The sequence below is a fragment of the Pyrus communis genome, chromosome 11, assembly GCF_963583255.1.
Source record: "Pyrus communis chromosome 11, drPyrComm1.1, whole genome shotgun sequence".
NCBI lineage: Eukaryota > Viridiplantae > Streptophyta > Magnoliopsida > Rosales > Rosaceae > Pyrus > Pyrus communis.
This window is the reverse complement of record NC_084813.1, coordinates 13,947,354-13,972,528: the sequence shown is the minus strand read 5'-3', so window position 1 is coordinate 13,972,528 and position 25,175 is coordinate 13,947,354. Positions and strand designations below refer to the sequence as shown.

The 25,175-nt window shown below is 41.4% G+C and overlaps 2 protein-coding genes across 2 annotated transcripts; both read right to left on the bottom strand.

Annotated features, from left to right (window-relative positions):
* Window positions 1-2,550: 2,550 nt before the first annotated feature.
* On the bottom strand, window positions 2,551-3,611 carry LOC137749270 (uncharacterized). Its single transcript, XM_068489373.1, has 2 exons — window positions 3,289-3,611; window positions 2,551-2,953 (listed from the first exon to the last, which is right to left on the bottom strand). The coding sequence occupies exons 1-2, from the start codon at window positions 3,579-3,581 to the stop codon at window positions 2,707-2,709; spliced, it is 540 nt and encodes a 179-aa protein (XP_068345474.1). The 5' UTR covers window positions 3,582-3,611; the 3' UTR covers window positions 2,551-2,706.
* Window positions 3,612-22,688: 19,077 nt separating this feature from the next.
* Window positions 22,689-24,388, bottom strand: LOC137709040 (uncharacterized). Its single transcript, XM_068448185.1, has 4 exons — window positions 24,385-24,388; window positions 23,790-24,208; window positions 23,484-23,741; window positions 22,689-23,135 (listed from the first exon to the last, which is right to left on the bottom strand). Exons 1-4 carry the CDS (start codon window positions 24,386-24,388, stop codon window positions 22,689-22,691), a joined length of 1,128 nt encoding a protein of 375 aa, XP_068304286.1.
* Between the last annotated feature and the right edge of the window lie 787 nt (window positions 24,389-25,175).

The following is a 25,175-nucleotide window of genomic DNA, read 5'->3' as shown; positions in this document are numbered from 1 at the left end:
GGTCAAAAGAAGCAAATCACCTTCTTTCTCACATTTGGGAAGAATTCAAGACCAAAACAACATTTGTAAGGCTTTGATCTTTGCAAGTTATAGCAAACAACATTAACATATGGTTTAGATGTGTTTTATTGAAGTTTTAAAAGGGGTAATAAAAAGGTATGACAAATTTGACTTGAACAATGTTTACAATTTAGTTTCTTTTTAGCCACTAAGCAATTAACGCTCCATCTTTTCCCCCAGAAAGCAAAACCACCAATATAAGTTGAATTTTTTACATATTTCTAGTGTTTATTTATTATTTATTTAGCAACTGATGAATATTGAATTCACTATTTAGTATTCTTGGAGCCTATTTTTATGTAAGGATAAGATGACAAAAAAGAAGGATGAAGTTATGGAGAAATTGAGATTCTCTACGGAACTTCGATGATCAGTTTGGCATCATGTCTGAGAACCTTGGGAGGAAGGGAACATCTATTAATGGTGTAGGTGTTTTTCCTCGTATAGATACATCTAGTTATATTTCTTCCATGCCTTCAAGTTCTAAGTTAATGGACATGAAAACTCAAATAAAGCTTTTATCAACTAGTTTCGTCAACTTGGAAAAGGAGAATAAAGAGTTGAAAAAGAAGAATGATATTCTCATATTACAAGTGAAACCTCCTTTAGCAAAGAAGGGGCAAGATATCAACAACTCTATAAGTACTGATTATGATCTTTCAGATGTAGAGGGTGCATACGCTGAAATGGAAGACCTTGGTACGGATGAAGACTGATTTATATTACAAAGTCTTTTACTATTAGTTTTAGTCATGCACATGGTAGAAGTTTTTGGTTAGCTCCTCAGTGTCTTAAATTTCTCTTTTGTTAGCATCTCAACAAGTATAAAAGAGTTGGTGCCCTTCATGATGTACTGCCATGAGCTGAGATGGGACACCAAGATTTAGATTTTTTGGGGGATTTTTATGTATGCGAAACGTACAAGCTACTTGATGTATGTGCCTAAGTAGTTTATTAATGAAAATGCAATTAACCCAAGCATCCAACTCCATTCATGATGAACTGCCATGAGCCGAGATGGGATACCAAGATTTAGTTTTTTTGGGAATTTTTATGTGAGTATGTGAAACATACAAGTACTTGATGTATGTGCCTAAGTAGCTTATTAATGAAAATGTAATTAACCCAAGCATTACCTTATATTTGACATGAATTGTAATTCCATTTAATAAACAGGGAAATTTAATTTCAAATTATAAACAGTGAATATAGGTATTTCATTGACATAAGTGACCCAGCCTACGCTACAAATGAAAGAAAAATGTGATGCTTTCAGCGTCACTTATCTACTTCGTAAGTGACAAACTATATAGGTCACATAATTTACTTTTTTGTGATGCCTTCTCTATCACAATCTCCTATTTTCGTTAATTTAAACCAGTATTAAGTGACGAGGCAGTGTCACATGTACCGAAAATATGTGGTGCTTTTAAAATTCGTCATGTATACTCCATGACGCCTCACATATTATCAAATATGATGCATTTCTACTTTATGTGGCAAACACATGTCGTCACATAAGCCCTGTTTTCTTGTAGCGTAATAAAGGGATGACATTAGGCCTCCCTTACTAATACCTCCCAACTAATACGCTACTTCATGTTGATTGAAACTATTTTCTACGAGTATTACACGTGTGTATAAAATCAATTAGCTTGATTCATTTAGTTCGTGTAATGCTAAAGCGACTTTATTTGAAATATATTTTATAGACCATATTATGTAGCAATTGATGGTTGAATTTGTTTAAATCATAATAATATTTAATATCAACCGAAAGCGACTTTATTTGAAATATATTTTATAGACCATATTATGTAGCAATTGATGGTTGAATTTGTTTAAATCATAATAATATTTAATATCAACCGCCACATTATGTGACTTACAAAATATAATCTACAAATATAGTCTCTCTCTAGCATTTTCCATTTAGTTCTAATGGTTCTCATTAATTAGTGTAGGAATGTAGATACTTCCACCGTGTACAAATTAAGGTTCATCTCTGGTTTTTCTCTCAAAGGCCTTCATGTTCTTCACTATATATACTCTTCTTCGGTTCTACGAGTTAGCACTTTCATGTTCACTCCCCTAGTGTGGTCGGCCTTTTTGTATTCGCTCCCCCTCTTTTACAAACCCACCTCTAGGTTAGCATGCATTCCTCACAATCGCACCCGCACCATATGCAATAGCAACTTGATCTTTCGAGTGTGTTTGTGATATCTTTTCAATGGAGCAATCTGTATTATCAACAATCAACCAACAAATAAAGTAATTTTCCACTACCTTTTTTGGTCCAGAGAAACTCATTTGTACGAGACAAGTATAGTCTCTATCGCGAGAAGTTAAATGTATACTGTTTGAACACATGACAATATGATTTGTCGAATCAGCAACACCCACTAGAAATTATATAGATAGAACAATATATTGATAAAGAGTTTGTTATAAAAATTATGCTACTTATTTGTAAAAAAGGTACGTGTAGAATTGCACAACTTTTCCAATCACTACCACATTGAAAACTACCAAACTCCAGTTACTGTAACAATTTATCCTCAAACAAATAGCATACAAATGAACACCTTAGAAAGTAAGAAAACCCAAAACTTTTGTTCTACTCTTTTACTTGGCTATAGCAAATAGCTAGAGCTCAGATTGAGCTTCTTTACTTTCTGTGTTTTTATCACTGCAGGAAAAGCTCCTCTTCACTTTCTCCTTTGTCTTCTGCACCGTCTCCCCAACTATTTTGGCTGCTGATTTCGCCGAGTCCTCCACCGTCTCTTTGCTCTTGCCAAAACTCTTCCCAACCACCTCCGTCACCTTCCCTCCAGCTCCATCGCCGCCACTGCTACCGGGCTCAACTTCAATATTCCCCATACTACCCCTAAAACTTCCACCCAAAAAACACAAAATCAATTTCAAAAATAAATAAAAACTAGCACAAACTCCTAACAAATAATTTCAATTCCTCCTACCTTTACAAGAAAAAAATGATGAACTGACAAATTTCGAGTGCATCCATGAACACAAATAACTTTTGATCATCAGATTAAATAAATCAGACAAAAATAACCGACAGAAAAACACATGAGTTTGTAGGGGGAGAATTTCTCCACAAAATAATCTCATAAATAGCAAAAAATCCTAGTCAACTATTTTTCCTCGAAAATACTTCCAAAAAAAAACAAATAATAAATTGAAAATTTGAAGAAGTACATCACTTACTCCAAATTAGGGGGGAAGAAATAAGCTCGAATTTGATTAAATAGGGTTTTGGACTTGTCCAAGTATGTTGGAACCCTCAAAGGGGAAGATGTGTACAAAGAAAAAGCATGCTTAGTCATCTCCCACATAGATGGCTTTTTGGGTTGTTCATTAACTCTCTCTTCCTCCATCTTATACTGCTGCTGCTGCTCTCCTTCTCCCAACACTCCTGTGGCCGCACAAGTATTGATCAAGAAGAATATGCAGAGAACCACCAGAATACCAGAAGAACAAATTCTGGGTTTAAACTCCATTGTTGCTGCTGCAAATGGTTGAATAGATATTCAGAGATATTCAGAGAATCAGAGAAATAAGTGCCTCAAGGTTAGGTATAACTTCTTCATTTGTCACGGGCGTGTGGATTCGACGACGCGTGTCCAGCCAGCGCCGCTGAGGAAGATGGATGATAACGGTGAAGGCCTTGAAGACGTGGCGCATGCATGTCGCTTGTTTGTTCGTTGTTCTACACGTACGTCGTCGAAATCGGTCAGAGTCGGTCAAACTTACAGAAACCTGAAGAGTTTTTTTTTTGTTATTCATTTGTTTGGGATGTAGAGTAGGCTAAGCTTGTAATGAATTAGAAATAATAATGGTTTGATTTTGTTTTTAGCATCGAACATAAAATTTATTATTTATAAATGAAAATAAATATTATTATACCATAATTTTTTTTTTTTTGTTTTTTAAGTACGTTGATTTTTTTACATTTAGGGAAGAAAGAGTTCTATTAAGCCAGATAATGAACAGCCTAATTTGATATCGAATTCGCTATCTATAAGGTTCGAACTTAAAACCTCTTATTCTTACTTTGAAATGAATAAGTAATACCAGACCGTAGTATTAAGTTTCAAGTTTCAAGTTTTTTCTTCTTTGAAACTAGTCTTTACATCAGATTACATCTTTTTGATGTATAGGCCTAAAGTCCAATATTTGGACCAAATAATTTAGGATTTAAATCTAAACAGTGTAACCAATTAATTGTAAACAAATAGATAAGCGATTATTTAGTCGAGGAATTCATTCTACGAAGTAATTTATAATGTAATAATTCCAATGTAAGTACGAATTTATAATGTCTACAAAGTAATTTTTAAGTATTTTATAATATAATTGTTCTAATATTGTTTGGGCCCAAAATAATATTGTTGGGCCGAGCAGCAGGTTGTGCTCGGCCCAAGGCTGTGTCAAATGCTATGGGCCGAGTGATAAATACCGGGCCAGTTGGCAGGGTCGGTCGTGTCCTATCCTAAGAAGTAGTCCAGATAAACAGAAAGGGTCGAGGAAGTCCTGGTGCGACCAGGATTCCCGGGCGGCAAAGAATAAAGCCTCGAAAAAGGGGAAAGTTCAGAGTCCTAGTGGGAGTAGGTTTGTTCGAGATAGAGTTGAAACGGGACAAGGACTCCCAATCCAGATAAGGATTGGTCTCAAGGAATGGGGTGCTATAAATACAAGAAATCATGCAACAAAAAAAAGCCCTTTCAATTCAGCATACAATTGCCCTGCGCAAAACCTCTCAAATACCTTGAGATTTTTTCTTTTTCTTTTTCTGCCGATACACCTTCAGTTTGGATAAACTGCACTGTGGAGGCACCCGGCGAGCACCTTCAGTTTGGATAAACAACACTGCTGCCGCAGAATCAACCAACCGAGAAGCACCTTCAGTTTGGATAAACAGCACTGCGTCGAGACTGACCGGTTACCTATCTAAGTCTTGGCCGAGAAGGGTTTTCGAACCCTTGTTGGTAGAGGTCACCTTGCTAGCCTTCTCGGCGTAGTTAGGTGTTACGAATTGCGTTACTCGGCGTACTGGACGCCGAGTGATTTTATGATTGGATACTCGCAAGTAAGTTTCAGGGTTCAGCATTCCGACGGCCGAACTACATTTACCATCAAGACATACATCACATTTGAGTACCTGTGCCCATATAGTTTGGTCTCGATTCGACGTGCTTATACTCTTACGAATATAATCACAGTCACCGAATCGGGCTCCGACGATTTGTGAACTCCGCAGAATTAGTAGCCTTGTCTTCAGGCTATAGAACCCAGAGACCGAGAGTGTTCCTTCCTCAGTCGCAATCATAAGATAGAGAAGTCAACGACGCGCTCAACGCGACATCAACGAATTTTACTCCTCGGCCAAGCTCGGCCGACGAGTTGGCACGCCCCGCATTCAACCGAATGACATAGTTAGCTTATTAGTTACTCGGCCTGCGCGCCACGTAGGTTTTGTAATTTTTAGAGTCAACATTTTGGCGCGCCCAGTGGGACCCTTGTGCTAAACCTTCGGAGTTCATGACCATTGAGACACGGTCTGTAAAGAAGAAAACAATCATGGGAAAGTCAACAGCTGACTTACCAGTGCAAGGCCTTGGGCAGGATTTGCACCCTGCAAAAAACCCGATCATTGTTGCACCGCCCGAGGCCACAAGCGCGACACGCCGAGAGAATGAAATCTATCTCGGCGGACAACCTCACAACTCGGAGGTCCCTAACCAAACAGCAGGCATGTTCGTGGAAGGAATAGTGGAAGATTGCGACGACGATGGTGGGGAGGGTTCTGATCCACCAACTAGGTCGTTTCTTCAGAGACGACTTGATGAACAGTATCGACAGGTCGAGCAGTCGATTGGTCAAAAGATGAATGATTTACTGGAAGCAATACGAAGTAACAACGATACACAGACCCGGATGCTTGAACTGTTGGTTAATAAAGCCTTCGAAGATGGCTAGGTCGGCCAGCCTCGGCAGCTTTCTACGAATGTTCCAATACAAGCCAAGAGAGGGTCCGCCCGGCCACAACCAATCACCTTAGATAAAAGAGGTGGATCGGGCAATAGATCCGAGGGACCAAGCCAGGGAGAGGAAGCCGCCTCCGTAAACATGACCGAAGTCCAGAGAATGATTGACTCGGCCCTAAAGAAGGGGCCGAAGTTTCCAAAATTCATCCATCCATACTCGGCTTATGTAGAAAGGTTTGAATACCCACGAGGTTTTAAGATCCCTGATTTCAGTCTCTTCGTCGGGGAATCGTCTTTATCCTCATTAGAACATGTGGCTCGGTTCACAGCGCAGTATGGAAACGTCAATAGCGACTTCTATAAATTACGGCTGTTTAATTTTTCACTGACAGGCTCAGCTTTCGCCTGGTACATTAATCTCCCACCCAACTCCGTGCAGAGTTGGGAAGAGTTAGTCGAGAAGTTCCATGAACAATTCTATCGGCCAAGGATGGAAATGTCTGTATCATCGTTGGCCAGGATGGCTCAAGCGTCCGACGAATCTCCAATGGAATACCTGACAAGGTTTAAGTCGGCCAGGAATTGGTGCCGAGTACCTCTCCCCGAAGTGGAATTCGTCAGGATCACTCTCAACGGATTGGACGTGGAATACAAAAAGAAGTTCCTAGGGGTAAACATTCGAGATATGTACGAACTTGCTCAACACGTTGAATAATATGATTATCTGCTCCGAGAAGAGAAAATATCGAAGTCACCATCCCGGGGGATGTTGTATAAGAATCCCACGGTTAGCTATGCATTGGCCGAAAACGAGGACCCTCAGTATGCTAGTATGGATGCGGCCGAGATAGTAATAGATAAACCTTACATCTGCAAGGCTTTGGCTCAAGTGAGTTCCAAAGACACCAAAACCCGTTCAGCCGCCGAGGAGATGAGTAAGTCATCGAAAGTATACATTTTCGACATCACCAAAGCTAATGCAATTTTCGATCAATTATTGGCAGCAAAAATCATCAAGCTTCGGCAGGGACATACTATCCCTAAGGCTGATGAATTGAAAGGCAAGATATACTACAAGTATCATAATTCTAATAAGCATGCAACCAATAATTGTGTTGTATTCCGAGACACAATTCAAAGTTGGATCGAGAAAGGAAAGTTGAAATTTCCGGAAAAGCAGATGGTGGTCGACGTCAATCCCTTCCCTTCAACAACAATTGGTATGGTGGATGCTCATCTTCCTAAAAACAAAGGGAAGGCCGAATACGTCCCGGTGCAGCATATCTGTAAATGGAATGGTCAAACAAGACTAAAGATTGATTTATTTTCAAATGCACCACCTACGGAACGCTCGGGGCCACCCATCGATGAACCTATGACAGGGTCGAGTTCCGACGACACTTATGAATCAAAGGTTTTATGCGACCATTGTAAAACACCAGTTGAACCTGGGAAGCAGATATCTTCGACACCATCCACGACCCCTATAACATCGCCAAGGGGACTTGGTAAAGGTCCACGACGCCAAATGTTTGATAGACTCGGCCCACAAGTACGGCCAAAAGACCAGGCCCCGGTCAGGTGGCGTCTTGACTTCGACGCCCCTTTCTATAATGAGGATTATTACTCCCGCAATACCAGCAGTTCGGGCTTACCAGCCGATCGCAAAACTTTTAAACCACCCAGGACATCGGATCAACGCTGGTACAGTTACAATTCTCCGACTGGCCTATATACGGCGTTGTCTAAATCTCAAAAACGTCGTCGCCAACGAATAGATTGCATGGCTTGACGACGAGAAGCGCAGACCAGCCCTGCCAACCGGTGGCAACCAAAAAAGGCCGTGGAAAGCATTAGTGAACGGCCAACCCCGACTATCATGACCGAGTTAGTCGAAGGAAGAAAAGTAGCGGCTCCCGGCTTTAAAACCACTATTGAAGAGTCTGAGAAACGTATCAAGCTCCTTCTCCAGCCTGGGGAGACGAGAGCTCGTCTCGAGCATTTTAGACAAAAGGCCGAAAGGAAACTTTCTCCGTTACCACTGCGAGAGCCGTTCATCAAAATACGACGCAATTTACACCCTCAATTCCTCGGTGAATCCCTGGAGTACATGCGAGAGTTTCATAAGAAATATTCCGCCAATGACTTGTACGGACTACCTAAGGCGCGTCAGGAAGCCCTCGACCTAGCTCTAACTTGCCCTGATGCCGAGCAAATTATTCAGAAAACTTCCGACCCAGCGAAGCTAGATTCCAACATATACGGGAGGCTCGGGTCCTTGGTTTTGAGGTCGATCCTTACACAAATATTGACGCCGCCGAATTACCCTTTTCACTCGAAGACCTTCAGCATTTGCGCTATCATTTTGAAGTTTTCTCGGCTATATCTCTCTTCGGCCTCACAGCCGACGAGGAAAAAAGGATAGCACGGTTGGATACATATCTAGACACGAGGAACGCCCGTATCGCCTATGAAGAACGAGCTCGCATAACGCAGGACCAAAATAAGTCTTCGGCAGTAAACATAGTCGAAGACAATAGCCAAAACAAACTCGACTCGATCAACACGCCTCAGATGCCGGTTCACACCAAGGCACTCAAAAGTTCGATTGAGGATGTTCCGCCGATTGATACTATGGCTACTTCTGCGGAAGACGACGACCACGATCCGATGGGTCCCTCGGTCCTCGAACATATGGAGATCAGCATGGTCCACATCCTACCAGTCGAATTCCAACCAAGTACCCACCAGTCAAATTTCTTGGATGGAGACGTGGTCGCTGAGGAAGCAACACAAGTAGATTTCGTCGCAAACGACGACGATAGGGAAGTCCGAAACAGGGACAAACTTAAGGTGGCTTTGGCCGAATTATTTCCCCGTTCCTCCTCGGTTAATCTCCAACACCTCAAGCCGTTATACGTCACGGCTCACATCGAAGGATTTCCCATTTCTAAAGTTTTTGTCGATTGTGGAGCCACAGTCAACATTATGCCGATGTCCGTCATGAAGGCTTTACGCCGTTCTGATAATGAACTCATCCCGTCAGGTATCACTATGAGTAGCTTCGTTGGTGACAAGTCTCAGACCAAAGGAGTGCTCCCGCTGAAAGTCAGCATTGCCGGTCGTCACCACATGACGGCATTCTTTATAATTGACTCCAAGACCGACTATAACGCATTACTTGGCTGCGATTGGATCCAGCAAACCAGTTGCATTCCTTCATCACTATACCAAGTCCTCATCTTTTGGGATGGCAAATCGGTCGTAGTACACCTAGACGATAATCAACCATTTGAAACCAACATGATTCAGGCTCGCTATTACGATGATCACGTCGGCTACATCACCCTCCAAGGCCTTAACGAGGATGGGCGGCCGACGAGAATTTCGGTACAGAAAGTGATTGAGGTCGGCGCTGAGACTGTCCAACAGGATTCGGCGAGACTTGGCTTGGCCGATTTAGTCACCAATGCCGATGATTGATAACACCAAGCAAGAACGGCGTTAGGCCGCGGTTTCATCGACAATGGAACGTCTGCTGGCCCATTGGTACGCCATTACCAAACAACCAAATTCCGGCATCAATTTAATCGAATTTTTGGCCGAAGCGGATAACGGCCCTGTTGGAAATGTGCCCTAAAACCAATCATATGATGATACTTTACGGACATTTCACAAAGTTAAACTAATGTAGTTTAAATGTAAAGGGCAAAGATTATTGTTTGAGCCGTTTCATATAAATGTTATATGCTTAAACGATAAGTCCAAGGAATATGTGATTGGAAGAATGCGATCTAAAGAAGTTAGATTCATGAGACCATTCTTTCGTTGACACATCCTAAACGTTCCTGATCATAGGATTGTCAATTGGGCATTGACAGTCCGTTAAGATCAGTACGTGTTATGTCTTCTCTCAGGGAGAGTGACTAGTCTCGAGTCATTGGTGTGTGTGACATCAAGACAAGTACGTAGGTGCTCAATAGAGAATGAGTTCACTGAACACGATCAACGAAGAGTTCTCCTATTCATGTCACATGAGAACTCATGGTTGGGATAATGCAAATTAGTCTTTTGACTTGAGGCATCACAGTTGTCTTGTGGTTAGGTCCTTAATCTTTGATTATGTCAAAGTCACTCCATCAGGAGGGTATCCACGGCATCGTTGGGGTTAAGCCACTTAGCCATGGAGGCAAGTGAATGCGCAACAAGGGATCTCTAACCTTCAAACTGTTTGAGGGAGAATACTCTATGATATGATTAAGAATCTTTGGCCAAAGTATGAATGAGATTTAGGAATGTGTTCCAAATCACATTCAAGGTAATCATATAAGCACAAGACTCACATTGGATAGTAGACATGAATAAACTATCAAACCAAACAATGTGGTCAAGAGTATTGTATTAGAGAAAGACCGTATTGCATTTGTAATCCTAAAACTGAATAGGTTCTCCACCTCTTCTGATTAGCTTGGGTAACCATGACATGCTGCTAGGCGTCAACCATGGTTTGTGGAAGCCCTAAAAGTGTATTATCACTAACGGGAGAATTGAAAGTAAGTTCCAATTCACAATCGATTTGAAAGAGTTTGAATCGCCCTCGCTAAAAGGAACCTAATGGATCGTACACCGTGTAAGGTAAAGATTGAAGATTCAACGGAGATGAGTAAGAATAATTAAATGGTTTAATTATTTATGGCAAGGATTAATTAATATGTTAATTAATCAAACGAATAAGTTCGTTAAAGACCTCGGGATAGTTTTGGACCTTAAGGCCCAATGGGCTTCGAACGTCAAGTCCATTGACTTAAGTTGTATGACAACTTAATGAATAATGATTCACAAAGGCCCAAATAGCCCAATAAATCCCCTTAGGCCGGCCATTTAGAGGAGGGTAGTGAACTTGGCTTAATTGCAAGTTTGCCACTCCATTGTGAGGTGGTATAAAGACATCTTTATAGCCATTTCATCCTTAGGGTTTTCTTAGGAGTAAAGATGAGAACACAAACCTCTCTTTGCTCTCAAAGAGGCCGGCCACCCTAGAGGAAAACATCTAGCAATCTTACTTCCTCTAGGTCACTCATTTCTTCTACAATATGCCTTGGTGTGGAGACTTAGAGGTTCTCAATTTTGGGAACTTGGAGAAACCTTTTCATCCATCCAAATCCATGGATCTAAGATGCAAGGAATGAAGGCCCTCTCTTTGGGTGATTAGCCTTTGCTTATGCAAAAAGGAATTTACAAAGGTATTGATTTCTCAACTCACTTTGTTTTGAGTTGAGTCTTGGTTCACCTATCTACTAGGCTTTGAAGTTCATGGGTTAAGTTTTGTTTTTGAGTGCATATAAACATGATTCCGCCTTTTAATTGTTAATTGCATGTTGTTGATGTTGCTCAAATGAGCTTGTTTTTCACAAATCTTCCTTCAAGTGGTATCAAGAGCCTAAGTCTAGTAGTTGGTGAATCCTTTTAGGTTTTGTAGTTCATAGTTTGTGATTTGAATGTTGTAATTGTTACAAGCTTTATTCTTGCTTCTTTGAATGTAAATTTTGTTAGAAAATTTGCCATCTCAAATGTTGTAGATGTAGTTCATATGAGCATGAATTTTGGAGCTAAATTTTGGTGCCATGTTTTTTGGGAAATTCGGCCAAATCCAAAGGGTGGATTTTTGGGTTCTTGTTTGACTTGTTAAAAGTGTTTTAAAGTGACTTTTGGAACCCCTATATACCCTAGTATGGTTGTATGATATTTCCCTTAAGTTTGAGTGGTTTTGGGATGTTTTTGGGTGAAGAATGTTCATGGAGCTCTTATGGGTTTTTCATGAATGTTCTTCATTGTTCTTGATATGTTCTTGCCAAGAACAAAAGGTTTGGTGTTTTGATTCAAAGTTTTGATTTATTTCATAAAGTTTTTGTTTTGAAATATTTCTTATGTTTAAATATATTAGATATTTATTTTGAAAAATTAAAGAAATTTTAGTGGGTAGGTGTGTAATGATTTATTCCATTTCACACACCCCACTTACAAAAACTTTGAAATTTTTTTATATTACTTTGCTTCAAAACCGGCCACCCTACTCAATTAGGGTCCTTGTGGGGCTTTTATGCAATTACATAAAGTTTTGATACTTTTGTGTATTTGTACTTTGACCCAAAAGTTTACGTTTTTACGTAAAGGTCCAAAATCACTAAAAGGACAAATTGTTTTGCTCCTTTAATGAAGTTTTAGCTTTTGTGGAAATTTTTGGGTTCTAGTTGTAATTACATGAAGTAGTGGACTTTTGTGTTTTTACAAAGTGACCCCAAAAGTTTAAGTTTTTGCAAAATGGCCCAAATTAGGTAGAGAACAAAATTGTTTTGTCTCTTTAAATGAGAATTGGATTTTCATTTCATTTAGCTCCATTTAAATCAATTCTATGGATACAAAAACCAAATGAAAATGTTGCATTCAAGTTTAATTAGTTAAAGCGTTAATTAATTAAAGAAAGGGTGATTATGAACCTAAGCCTACTATAATTGAGCTATGTGAAATGCCGTTTCAAATTTGTTTGAACCATGGGAATGTGTAGATTAAATTTTGGTTGTAATTTGATATGATCAATTGTTGTAAAAGAGCATAAGCTCTTCTTTACTTTAAAGTAATTTGATTTGATCAATTGTTGTAAAAGAGCATAAGCTCTTATTTACTTTGAAGTACTCCTTTCTTGTTTTATTCGATATGCATGAAATTGGAGTAGTTGGGTCCAACGCCCAATAAGACAACACGCCTTAATGTGATTAAACGCGTAACTAAAATCAATCACCATCCCTAGACCGAGATTCAACATTGGGCTCGTGTTGAATCGAATCAAAGGTTCATAGTCATCCTAAGGCCCTAAGGCAACTATATAGTCCATCAATGAATGCAAATCTTATGTTAGTAGTACCATATAGTCTTGCTTTAAAAACCGTTTTAAAAGCATAGTGGGAGTATTATATACTACTAAATCAATCATATGGACCAATAGTTGTAATAGGACCAAAATGTTTTAATTAGATTACAATGTATGTTTATATGTGATGAGACCTAAAACCCTCAACAAACCATTATTAAGTTGATAAGCGAGAGATGCTTTGAATATCTCTTCGTGGCCTTCCACCGTGGTGGGCTCCAATCGTTTGTGACTTGTACACCGGCTTCACCCTATCATGGGGGAGTACAAAGTGCATGCTTACACTTAGGATGAGTCCATAAACATATGATGAGGTAAGTGTAGGCAACGAGGATGGCCGATATCATATCATTGTGAGGCTATTCTTGAACCCCTTCATGAACTAAGCATGGTGGGAATAACTTAACTAAGTGCAATGGTGCCGATATCGTATCATAGTGAGGCCACATTCTCTAGAGGCCAAACTAGATGGGTAATTACAAGAGTTGTAAATGAGTAAAGTGTTATTCTCTCATCATTATTTTTGCTAACCGATATCGTATCATCGTGAGGTGGGCTTGGTAATGGTGAGTCTCCCATACCCCGCTAAGAGTTCAACAAAACTCTCGAATTCCGATGAGGGATATGGAATTTGCCAAAAATAGTGGGTGGTGCTATTTGATTTAAAGACCCGAATCAAATGGCTTAAAATCAATCAATTTATATTCGTTATGTATTTGTTTACCAATATATTTGCAAACGCTATCCAAAACTTGACAAAGAAAAGCCGAATGCTTTAATTTCCGGACTTAGTTCTACAATCCCATAGATTGTCTTTAATGGCTTGTAGATGTAACTAAAGTAGTCTCATCCTCACAATCTTCCTATTGATAATGTATCATTGGAAGAATATGTTAGATAAGTCTAACATGAGAAGGACAACACTTTTAATGTCATAATTCTTCAAATACAAATTGTTGTATGAAGAAATAAGAGTTGCTTTGAACAACCCTTAATCAACACAAACTTTAGTGCTTGTTTCTTTGTTACATAAACAAGGAACTTTTGAAGTAAGCACAAGGGCATGGACGCTTTATGTGCCATGATTCTTCACTTACAAATTGTTGTATGAAGAAATGAGAGTTGCCTTGAACAACTCTTGAAAGTTTGTAATTATGTTTAGAACATAATGGTTGGTTGACAAAAATAGTCCATCAACATGGACTTATGATGATTTTGAATCATTGAGTGTTGAAGTGTTAAACCACTTAACGAGACGGAAATTAGGCAAGGACTTCACCTTTGTGTCCCTATCCTAATGGTTCACTAAGTTTATTGTAAACTATATAGTGAACAATAACCACACACTCTCCAAATTGTTTGATGTGTATAACACAATTGAAATAAGTTTCAAGAGAGATAGTGGGAATTTAGGGACCATGACTATTGTAGTCAAAGGAGAAGTTAAATGAAGGAGGCAAAATAACTCCAAGGGAACAAACTTTCTTTATGAAAGGATGGACATTGGAAGGGGTATTTGCAAGAAATGTCTTGCAAGTGTCAAGAACACACCTTTCGAAGGTGTTGTAATATGTTCTTGAAATAGTTCAAAACAGTTGGTTCTTCTACTTGAATGCTTGATTCCGTATTAGTAACTATGTTTTACAATTGTTGTAAAAGTGTGCTAATAAAAAGTAGAAGATTAATGAGAGAAGAGAAAGTACTTCACATTCGGAAAGTGAATAAAATATAGATCTCTACGAAAGCGGATTGTACTTACTTCCTCATATGAACTACCAAAGAAATTGGAAAATACTAAAGATTGTCTTTACATTCCAATTTTAAGGAACTTAAATCCGTCACTATAATAGAGATGGATAAATGTTTTGTTTGACAAAACATTGTTCTTTATTAATCAATAATTAGATTATTGTAATTTAATTGGTTGTCTCTATAGTAGAGATGATGTGGTAGTTTAACTGTTTAGAATACGATGATGCTTAAAACCCAAAAGGTTGCAAGGTAGTGACTAATCCCAACAGAGTTGTGATACCTCTAAAACATAAGTTACGAGTTGGTCATAGATGGATGCTTTGGATCGTTAGATCCGGATCTAATACCTTCTTGTTAAAATTGTATAGAGGCGAAATGTTCGAATCTTTATTCTTTTGGAAAGAAGAAAGAATCACAAAGTTGTTGAGGTTAATTCACTTAGATGTTAGTGGCACTTGTCCACAACATAATACTACTCATGTTGTATGACATTCACCGAAGATCACTCTCGGTTGGACTATAGTTTATTTTGAATAAACACAAGTCCGAATACTTTGCAAAAGGTTTCAAAGAATTCAAGAAATGTAAGTAGATGAGTAAGACGTCTAAAGTATTTACCTCCTTAGATTTGATCCAAGGAAAAAGTAACACTTTAGATTAATTTCCTTGAAAAATATCAAGGAAAGTAGCATCGTAAGATAATGAATTTCTCCATTAGGAGAAGAATGAACATGAATAAGATTTAGTTCGTTGGACATTATCAATTACCCATATATATATGATATATACTTCTAAGACAACCTAGTTCCTATACCACAAGCTCCAAGGTAGTCCAGAAGGATTTATAAACCGTCTCAGTTGAATGGTTTGAACTTTATGACTATGTCATAGAGTTGCACCTCTTAATTCGAAAGAAATAAGAATGAAAATCCTTATGACTACATTGAGTGTATATACGATATGTACTCAAGGAAATGGTAAAGTACCATTTGACCCGAAATAATGAAACCTTCACAGCTAATTGGTAGCTTAAGGTGACTACACTCAAAGAGAATGGTTGACTTTGAAGAAACCATCTTTGACGTAGTCTTGGTTTCAATTAATTCGAAGATTGCTAGCTACAACTAAATGGTGATTTAATGTTTGGACATAATATGGGTTTCCGAAACCATTATTAAGATAGTCTTGATAATATATGTCTAAAACTATAAATCACAAGACAGGTTAGTTGTAGAGATCCATCCATCATGGATCTTAGCAAGCTAGTGGGAGCTATAAGCATCTTATGAGAAAAGATCAATTGTTTGATTTCTCATAAAGATGTAAATGAATCTTTTGTTTACTAGGTTTACAAAAGATTAGTGGGAGTTAATCGTATTCCTAAATTTAAATATATATATATGATATATTAATTTTTGGAAATGATAAGAGTACTTCTTCGTTAAAGTTATTCTATAACGATAGAATGTATATGGGAGATATAGTCTATATAATGGAATGGAAATCTATAATGATATATTTCAAGATATAATTGGATTATATCAATCCCTAAAATAGACAAGAGATGCTAGGAAGTTTCTCATTTGATGATAAACTTCAATTAGAATGACAATTCTAGTGAGACTAGGAAGTTGTTCTTCTCAAAGGGAATGTACCCTTTGACTCCCAAAGAAATAATGCGTAAATAGAATCCTTTATGCATAAGCAGAAAGGTGATTTATGTATTTCATATTGTATGAAAAACATTGATATAAGATGTACCTAGAAAGGTACAAGACAATATCAGTGCAAGCCCAGGATCAGAACCATGGCAACTGTCAAGTGAGTCCTTAAGTATTTGAGAAATACTAAAGGATATATTACTCAATAATTGAGAAAGAATTAGAGTAACGTAATGGAAGCGTAAATGTATTAGATTATGAATCTAATCCATCATTGGATATTTCTTCATTATGAATGAAGAGATAAACAGATATCTCTTTATTATGACTAAAAGGATATTTGGATGGAAACATTAAAGTAATGACTTTAGTGTGTTCCATTATGAATGCAAAATATATTGCCATATAGAAGTTTACAATAATGTTGTTTGGATGGGAAAGTTCATTTATGAACTCTCTATTCGGTTCCAACCAGAAAGTGTATGACACTAATGGGGCGATAGCTCAAGCCAGGGAATCAAGGTCTCATCAAGGTCCGAACTCAAATGAGAGACTGAACCACATGATTAGGAATCATGAATAATGGTGACGTCGTTATTCTCAAGGTTGCTTCTATGGATAACATATAGATATCCATCTTGTATAGGCCTACTACTCAGCCATTTATGAAATGAATTACAGAAGAGGTATCATCACTGATAACCAAGCTGATTGGCTCTAGTGCAAGTGGGAGATTGTTGGAAATGTTCCCTAAAACCAATCATATGATGATACTTTACGGACATTTCACAAAGTTAAACTAATGTAGTTTAAATGTAAAGGGCAAAGATTATTGTTTGAGCCGTCTCATATAAATGTTATATGCTTAAACGATAAGTCCAAGGAATATGTGATTGGAAGAATGCGATCTAAAGAAGTTAGATTCATGAGACCATTCTTTCGTTGACACATCCTAAACGTTCCTGATCATAGGATTGTCAATTGGGCATTGACAGTCCGTTAAGATCAGTACGTGCTATGTCTTCTCTCAGGGAGAGTGACTAGTCTCAAGTCATTGGTGTGTGTGACATCAAGACAAGTACGTAAGTGCTCAATAGAGAATAAGTTCACTGAACACGATCAACGAAGAGTTCTCATATTCATGTCACATGAGAACTCATGGTTGGGATAATGCAAATTAGTCTTTTGACCTGAGGCATCACAGTTGTCTTGTGGTTAGGTCCTTAATCTTTGATTATGTCAAAGTCACTCCATCAGGAGGGTGTCCACGGCATCGTTGGGGTTAAGCCACTTAGCCATGGAGGCAAGTGAATGCGCAACAAGGGATCTCTAACCTTCAAACTGTTTGAGGGAGAATACTCTATGATATGATTAAGAATCTTTGGCCAAAGTATGAATGAGATTTAGGAATGTGTTCCAAATCACATTCAAGGTAATCATATAAGCACAAGACTCACATTGGATAGTAGACATGAATAAACTATCAAACCAAACAATGTGGTCAAGAGTATTGTATTAGAGAAAGACCGTATTGCATTTGTAATCCTAAAACTGAATAGGTTCTCCACCTCTTCTGATTAACTTGGGTAACCATGACATGCTGCTAGGCGTCAACCATGGTTTGTGGAAGCCCTAAAAGTGTATTATCACTAACGGGAGAATTGAAAGTAAGTTCCAATTCACAATCGATTTGAAAGAGTTTGAATCGCCCACTGCCTCGCTAAAAGGAAACTAATGGATCGTACACCGTGTAAGGTAAAGATTGAAGATTCAACGGAGATGAGTAAGAATAATTAAATGGTTTAATTATTTATGGCAAGGATTAATTAATATGTTAATTAATCAAACGAATAAGTTCGTTAAAGACCTCGGGATAGTTTTGGACCTTAAGGCCCAATGGGCTTCGAACGTCAAGTCCATTGACTTAAGTTGTATGAAAACTTAATGAATAATGATTCACAAAGGCCCAAATAGCCCAATAAATCCCCTTAGGCTGGCCATTTAGAGGAGGGTAGTGAACTTGGCTTAATTGCAAGTTTGCCACTCCATTGTGAGGTGGTATAAAGACATCTTTATAGCCATTTCATCCTTAGGGTTTTCTTAGGAGAAAAGATGAGAACACAAACCTCTCTTTGCTCTCAAAGAGGCCGGCCACCCTAGAGGAAAACATCTAGCAATCTTACTTCCTCTAGGTCACTCATTTCTTCTACAATATGCCTTGGTGTGGAGACTTAGAGGTTCTCAATTTTGGGAACTTGGAGAAACCTTTTCATCCATCCAAATCCATGGATCTAAGATGCAAGGAATGAAGGCCCTCTCTTTGGGTGATTAGCCTTTGCTTATGCAAAGAGGAATCTACAAAGGTATTGATTTCTCAACTCACTTTGTTTTGAGTTGAGTCTTGGTTCACCTATCTACTAGGCTTTGAAGTTCATGGGTTAAGTTTTGTTTTTGAGTGCATATAAACATGATTCCGCCTTTTAATTGTTAATTGCATGTTGTTGATGTTGCTCAAATGAACTTGTTTTTCACAAATCTTCCTTCAGGCCCCGTTCTATCTTTTGATAAAGTTCAGGCCGCACCAGCCAAACTCGAAGACAATCGGCCCCAGGTTAAGGACCCATTAGAAGAAGTTAATGTAGGCACGGCCGATGATCCTCGAACATTGTTTATCAGCGCGTTACTCCCACCGTCTATGAAGGTCGAACTCCGTAAGTTACTCCAAGAATTTAGAGATTGCTTCACGTGGAACTACCATGAAATGCCAGGCCTCGATCGAAACTTTGTAGAGCATGAGCTACTCATCAAGGACGGGTGTAAGCCTTTTCGACAACCCCCTCGCCGATTTTCGACCGAGGTACAACTCGGCATCAAAGAAGAGTTAGTCCAGCTTCTAAAAGCCAGGTTTATTAGGACCGCTCGGTACGTCGAATGGTTGGCCAATATCGTCCCAGTATTAAAGAAAAACGGAGCCCTTCACATTTGCATCGATTTCCGTAATCTAAATCTGGCCACTCCCAAGAATGAATATACAATGCCAATCTCAGCCTTGCTCATTGATGTCGTAGCTAATCATGAATTGCTATCTTTTATGGACGGCCATGCGAGATACAACCAGATTTTCATCGCCGAAGCCGACGTCCACAAGATGGCTTTCCGCTGCCCTGGGGCACTCGGTACTTACGAATGGGTAGTTATGCCATTCGGCCTCAAGAATGCCAACGCCACATACCAACGAGCCATGAATATGATATTCCACGACTTAATCGGTACAATCGTCGAAATTTATATCGATGATGTGGTGGTAAACTCTAAACGCCGCCACACGCACCTGGATGATCTGCGGCAAACGTTTCTTCGCATGCGCGAGAATAATCTCAATATGAACTCGGCCAAGTGTGCCTTTGGTGTTTCGGCCGGTAATGTTTTAGGATTTTTGGTGCACCATCGCGACATTGAAGTCGACGAAAATAAAGCCCGCGCATTTATTAGCGCTCCACCTCCGACAACAAAGAAACAGCTCCAGTCATTACTCGGGCAGATAAATTTCCTCCGCCGCTTCATCGCCAATTCGGCCGGTAAGATGAAGGCATTCTCTACGCTCCTTAAACTCAAGGATACCGACAAATTTGAATGGCGCGAAGAGCATCAAACTGCATTTATGCAAATCAAGGTGGCCCTTTCCACCCCACCCGTGCTAATTCCACCTTGTCACGGCAAACCCCTTAAATTATACATTTCGGCAGCCGCTGAATCCATTGGTTGTCTCCTCGCGCAAGATAACAATGTAGGGCGTGAACAAGCTATCTTTTATCTTAGTCGTAATCTGAATTCACTAGAGCTCAATTATTCACTTGTCGAGAAACTTTGCTTAGCTTTGTTTTTTGCCGCATCAAAGCTTCGGCACTACATGCTCACATCAGTTACGCAGGTCATCGCCCAAACAGACGTAATTCTTTACATGCTCACTCGGCCCATCGTCAAAGGCCGAATCGGGAAATGGACGCTCGCCTTATCCGAGTTCAGCCTTCAGTACGTACCCCAAAAGGCCGTCAAGGGGCAAGCTCTCGCCGACTTCTTGACCCAACACCCTTCCCCTTATGGTTTTGGGGGAGGCGACGTCGACATCGGTTTAGTCATAACATGTGATAACCATTAGACTATGCATTTTGATGGTTCCAGTACTTCGACCTCGGCGGGTGTCGGTATTGCAATTCAGTCGCCCGACCACTGCCGATGTTATTTTTCTCTCAAGTTGGATTTCAGCTGTACAAATAATCAGGCCGAATATGAAGCCCTCATTATCGGCCTCCACATTTTACACGATCTACGGGCCTCCCGCGTTCTCATCCTCGGTGATTCCGAACTTGTGATTAACCAACTAAACGGCATGTTTCGTTGCATGAGTTGTACTTTAGCGCCCTATCACATGGTTGCCACTTACCTGGCCGAGTCGTTCGAACGAATCACATTTGAACATATTTGACGTATTCACAACACAAACGCCGACGAACTCGCCCAGATCGCCTCCGGAGCACAACTCACGGGGGGTAAGCTAGGCCGAATTGCAGCCACAAGTCTGCGATGGTACCCAGCCTTGATCAATCGGCAAACTCTCCAGCGCGCACACGTAATACGCACAAGGGTGATGTCACTCCCATCCCTACTAGAACGGGGAGACCCCGTAGAAGTATGTGCCGTCGAGGTGGAACCAGATGATTGGAGAAAGACGATGTTACGATACCTCGATAACCCCAATGGGAAACACGACCGGAGAACGAAGGTCCTCGCCACGAATTACGTGTCGTACCAAAATGAATTATACCGCAAAGGTGAGGACGGGTTACTACTATTGTGCTTCGGCCCACACGAGGCTGCCCAAGCAATGGCCGAGGTACATGAAAGAATTTGTGGGGCACACCAATCTGGACGAAAGATGCGTTGGTTGCTTTGACGACACGGTTATTTTTGGCCTAGTATATTAAAGGATTGCATCGAATATGCACGAAGATGCGTACCATGCCAAATTCATGGACCCGTGCAGAGAACCCCGGCCGAATTACTCCACTCGGTTACTAAACCATGGCCGTTCAGGGGATGGGCAATGGACGTAATTGGCAAAATCACGCCATCGTCGGGGGTGGCAAAATACACGTGGATAATTGTAGCGACTAACTATTTCACTAAATGGGTCGAGGCAAGATCATACGCCGAATTAACGGCCAAAGAGGTATGCAATTTCGTAGAGGAGAATATTGTGACCAGATTCGGCATGCCAGAAACGATCATAACTGACAATGGCACCATATTCACGGCCGATAGGTTTAAGGAATACACGGCAAGTCTGAATATCCGACTTGAGCAATCTACACCATACTACCCTCAGGCAAACGGACAGGCTGAGGCAAGCAATAAAGTGTTGATCGGCATCCTCGAAAAAACGGTAAGAGAAAGGCCTGGGTTGTGGCATTTGAAGTTAAATGAAGCATTATGGGCATACCGAACTTCACCCCGGTCGGCCACTGGAACCACTCCTTACGCGTTAACTTATGGGCACGACGCTATGTTACCGGTCTAGTTGAGTATAAACTCAACGAGTAATCGAGCAGAGTAGTTTGTTCAGTGTCGAATATAGTCAAGCGATGCGACAAGAATTAGAAGAATTAGAAGACTTAGAAGAAAATCGAATCAACGCGGGTAACTTATTGATAGCACAAAAGAAAATTGCCGAGCGAGCGTATAACCAGTGTGTAAGACAAAAAACGTTCGACGAAGGAGAATTGGTTTGGCAAACGGTGTTGCTCGTCGGGATTAAAGACCCCCGATTTGGTAAATGGTCGCCGAATTGGGAAGGGCCATTCATCGTTCACAAAGTTCTCGACAAAGGGGCATATCATCTCAGAGATCGGATGGGTTCAGTTCACAAATTGCCAATTAATGGAAAGTTTTTAAAAAAGTACTATCCAATTACATGGGAAATGCAAGAGTAAAAGACCATTGTATTGATAGTAAAAGACCATTGTATTGATAGCAAAAGAACCATTGTATTGATAGCAAAAGAACAAATACAAAGATAATTTCCTAGGGGGTCGAGGGGAGGAAAGTCTCGATGACAGCTTTTAGCTCCAGCCACTTCGCTTCGCTCAAAATTATCTCAGCCTGCCTCGTCTTTTTGTTGAATTGCAGTTGCTGGATGTGCCGTGCGTTGGCAGCGAAGGCCGTCAGCCGAGCCCTGTTGGCCTCAAAGTCCTTCTCAAGCTCTGAAGCGGCAGCAGACCTTTACCGTTGAAGGTCAGAAATTTGACGCTGGAGGTCAGAGATCTGGCGATCAAACTCGGTCAGCTTTGCTTTCTTGGCTTTTATTGCCTCCATCTCAGCTCGGCCAGCCTCTTGCGCGACCTTGGCCGCCTTCAAGTCGTCCTCGGCCTGTAGTGCTCGTTCAAAAATATTGAAGTGTTGCCGAGTCCGCTCCAAAAGGTCGGTGAGGAAGGAGATATTCTCCGTGCTCAGGTAACCGCCGCTGGCGAGGTCATTAAGACACTCCCCAACGGAGTCAAGACCCTTGCATCGGAGAGCTTGTGAGGCATAAAGAGAGAGGACTTCGTGCACCTTCACGAAGGCTTGGGCCTCGGGCATGGTTCCCGCTGGTTCGGCAGGAGCAGCAGAGGAGCTGGCCTCACCAGTCGTGCTCTGAAGAAGAGCGTCGAGCTCCACTTCCCACGATGGCTGCACATAAAAGGAAAACTTTGTGAAGAAAAATAAGACGTCATAATATAGTGCATGACAAAGGGATTGTTTTAGACCTGCCGAGATGAGACTTCGGCCATGCCCTCTGGGTCATTGCTCGAACCCAGGGAACTTAATGGCCGAGCCCAGTGCCTTAGACCGCTTCTCAATTCACGCGGCCGATGGAGGTTATCTACATTTGATGGCCACGACGGTGGCCAGGAAATATAGACAACGCCTGTCGGCGCATAAAATTATCGGTGAAATGAACGTTCGGGCACCTGACATTTAGTAGTTCTTTAAGAACATGTGTCATGATAAAATCAACGCAAAAGAAATAAGACTTACAAAGGCCGAAGAGACTTCTTGCGGAGGAATGGGGAGGTCTTCATCCTGCGGATGGATCGGCGTTTCGGTCGTTGCCTCAGGATCGGCCATGGGCCTCTTTCCGCGATCCGCCGTAGGGAGACGCGGTTGAGCGGTCGCCTCGACCACTGAAGGAGAATGGACGGAAAGAAAGTTAGCTAGTCGAGGGCTGACCTCCAGCGGGACCTCATCATTCTCGCTCTCGACGTCTTGAGAAAAAATTTCGTTACGACTAGAAGGCTAAAGAAACAAATAAGGGAAGTAGAATTATACCTCTTCCAGAAAGACCGTTGGTCGCTGAATGGAGGGTGCCTCGACAGGTGCAGCCGTCTCCCCCACAGTAGGCGCCACGACCAGCTCCGGAGCTGGAGCTGATACGACGGCTGGATCGACCGTGGTCTCAGGCAGAGAGACGGCTGGAGGAATCGGGTTTGTTGAAGCTGAGGCAGCCGGGAAAGAAGGAGAGCCGGCATGAGCAGTTGTCCCTATGGTGTCACTAGGAACAACATGAATCTCCCGGTCGCCTTTCTTCGCCAATTTCTTGACGCGTTTGGAAGGACGAGGAGCGTCATCCTCCAGCTCGGCTTCTCGTTGAGGGAGTTTTGCGGGGACTGTCCGCTCGGTGGCGATGGTCCTCTTCGTGGGAACCAATTTTTTCGCCCTCACCACCACGGCGACCGTTTCCGCCTTTCTCAACACGCGACCCCCTGAAATAGCAAAGTAATTAATAATCGAGGACAAGTAATTGAAATACAAAGAGCGAAATGACAATATACCTTGGGTCGACTCCTTGGGTTGGGCCAAGGGCGCCGGTCTGGGCCGGTCGCCGAAGACTCTGCTTACCACGTCTTCGGCCGAGACGCCGAAGAAGTCGCTGGTGTACTCATCCTACCAGTCCCCGAAGGTATCGGTTCCCAAGGATTCAGGAACCGTCGGCCGGAGCTTGAATTTCTTACACTTATCTTGAAACTCCTGCTCCGTCGTCTTACATTCCCTCTCAGAGGAACCAGAAAGAATCCCTCGACTCAGGAGGGACCGAGAGGCAAGCAGGGGTACAGGGCAACCTTGGAGGTAGCCAAGCTGCCGAGCGACAAAATGGGGATGGTAGACCTCCTAGCTGGCTCGGCAGGCATCGCAACCAAGGGGAAGATCGCGTGCCAGAACGAATGACCCCTAGTGTTGACGAAGGTCCGCGTCCTCGGACTCGGCCCACGTTACCGTGGGGAGCCTAATCGAGGTAGGGTACTTCTGGCGCCGGCACACCAGGAACTCGTCGTCCGAAAGGACGTCGAGGCTGAGGAAGTGTTTGAGGACCTCGTCGGCCCGGTGAGGAGGCGCCAGTCGAGAGGCCAGTTGAAGGCCGAGGGCGGCCGATCGCTGGAACGCAGAAACCTTGGGCCGAAGGGTGGAAAAGTAGACCTGCAACCAGAGTTGGAAGACCCAGAGGGGTCTGTTCTAGTGCGCGTCAATCTTGTTAATGGTCGTCTCGGCCAAGCAACGGTAAAGGTTGGCAAGTATAGCCGGGCTGAGCGCCAAGGAACGACCACTAGCCAGTGCCTGGGCCCCCGGCATGTTCTCGACCAGGCATTTGTTCGACCTGGTACAACAAATGAATTTGTTATACCAGTAGAAGAGGAAGGCTTCGTGTTCTCCCTTCCTAAGGTTTTCCTCGCC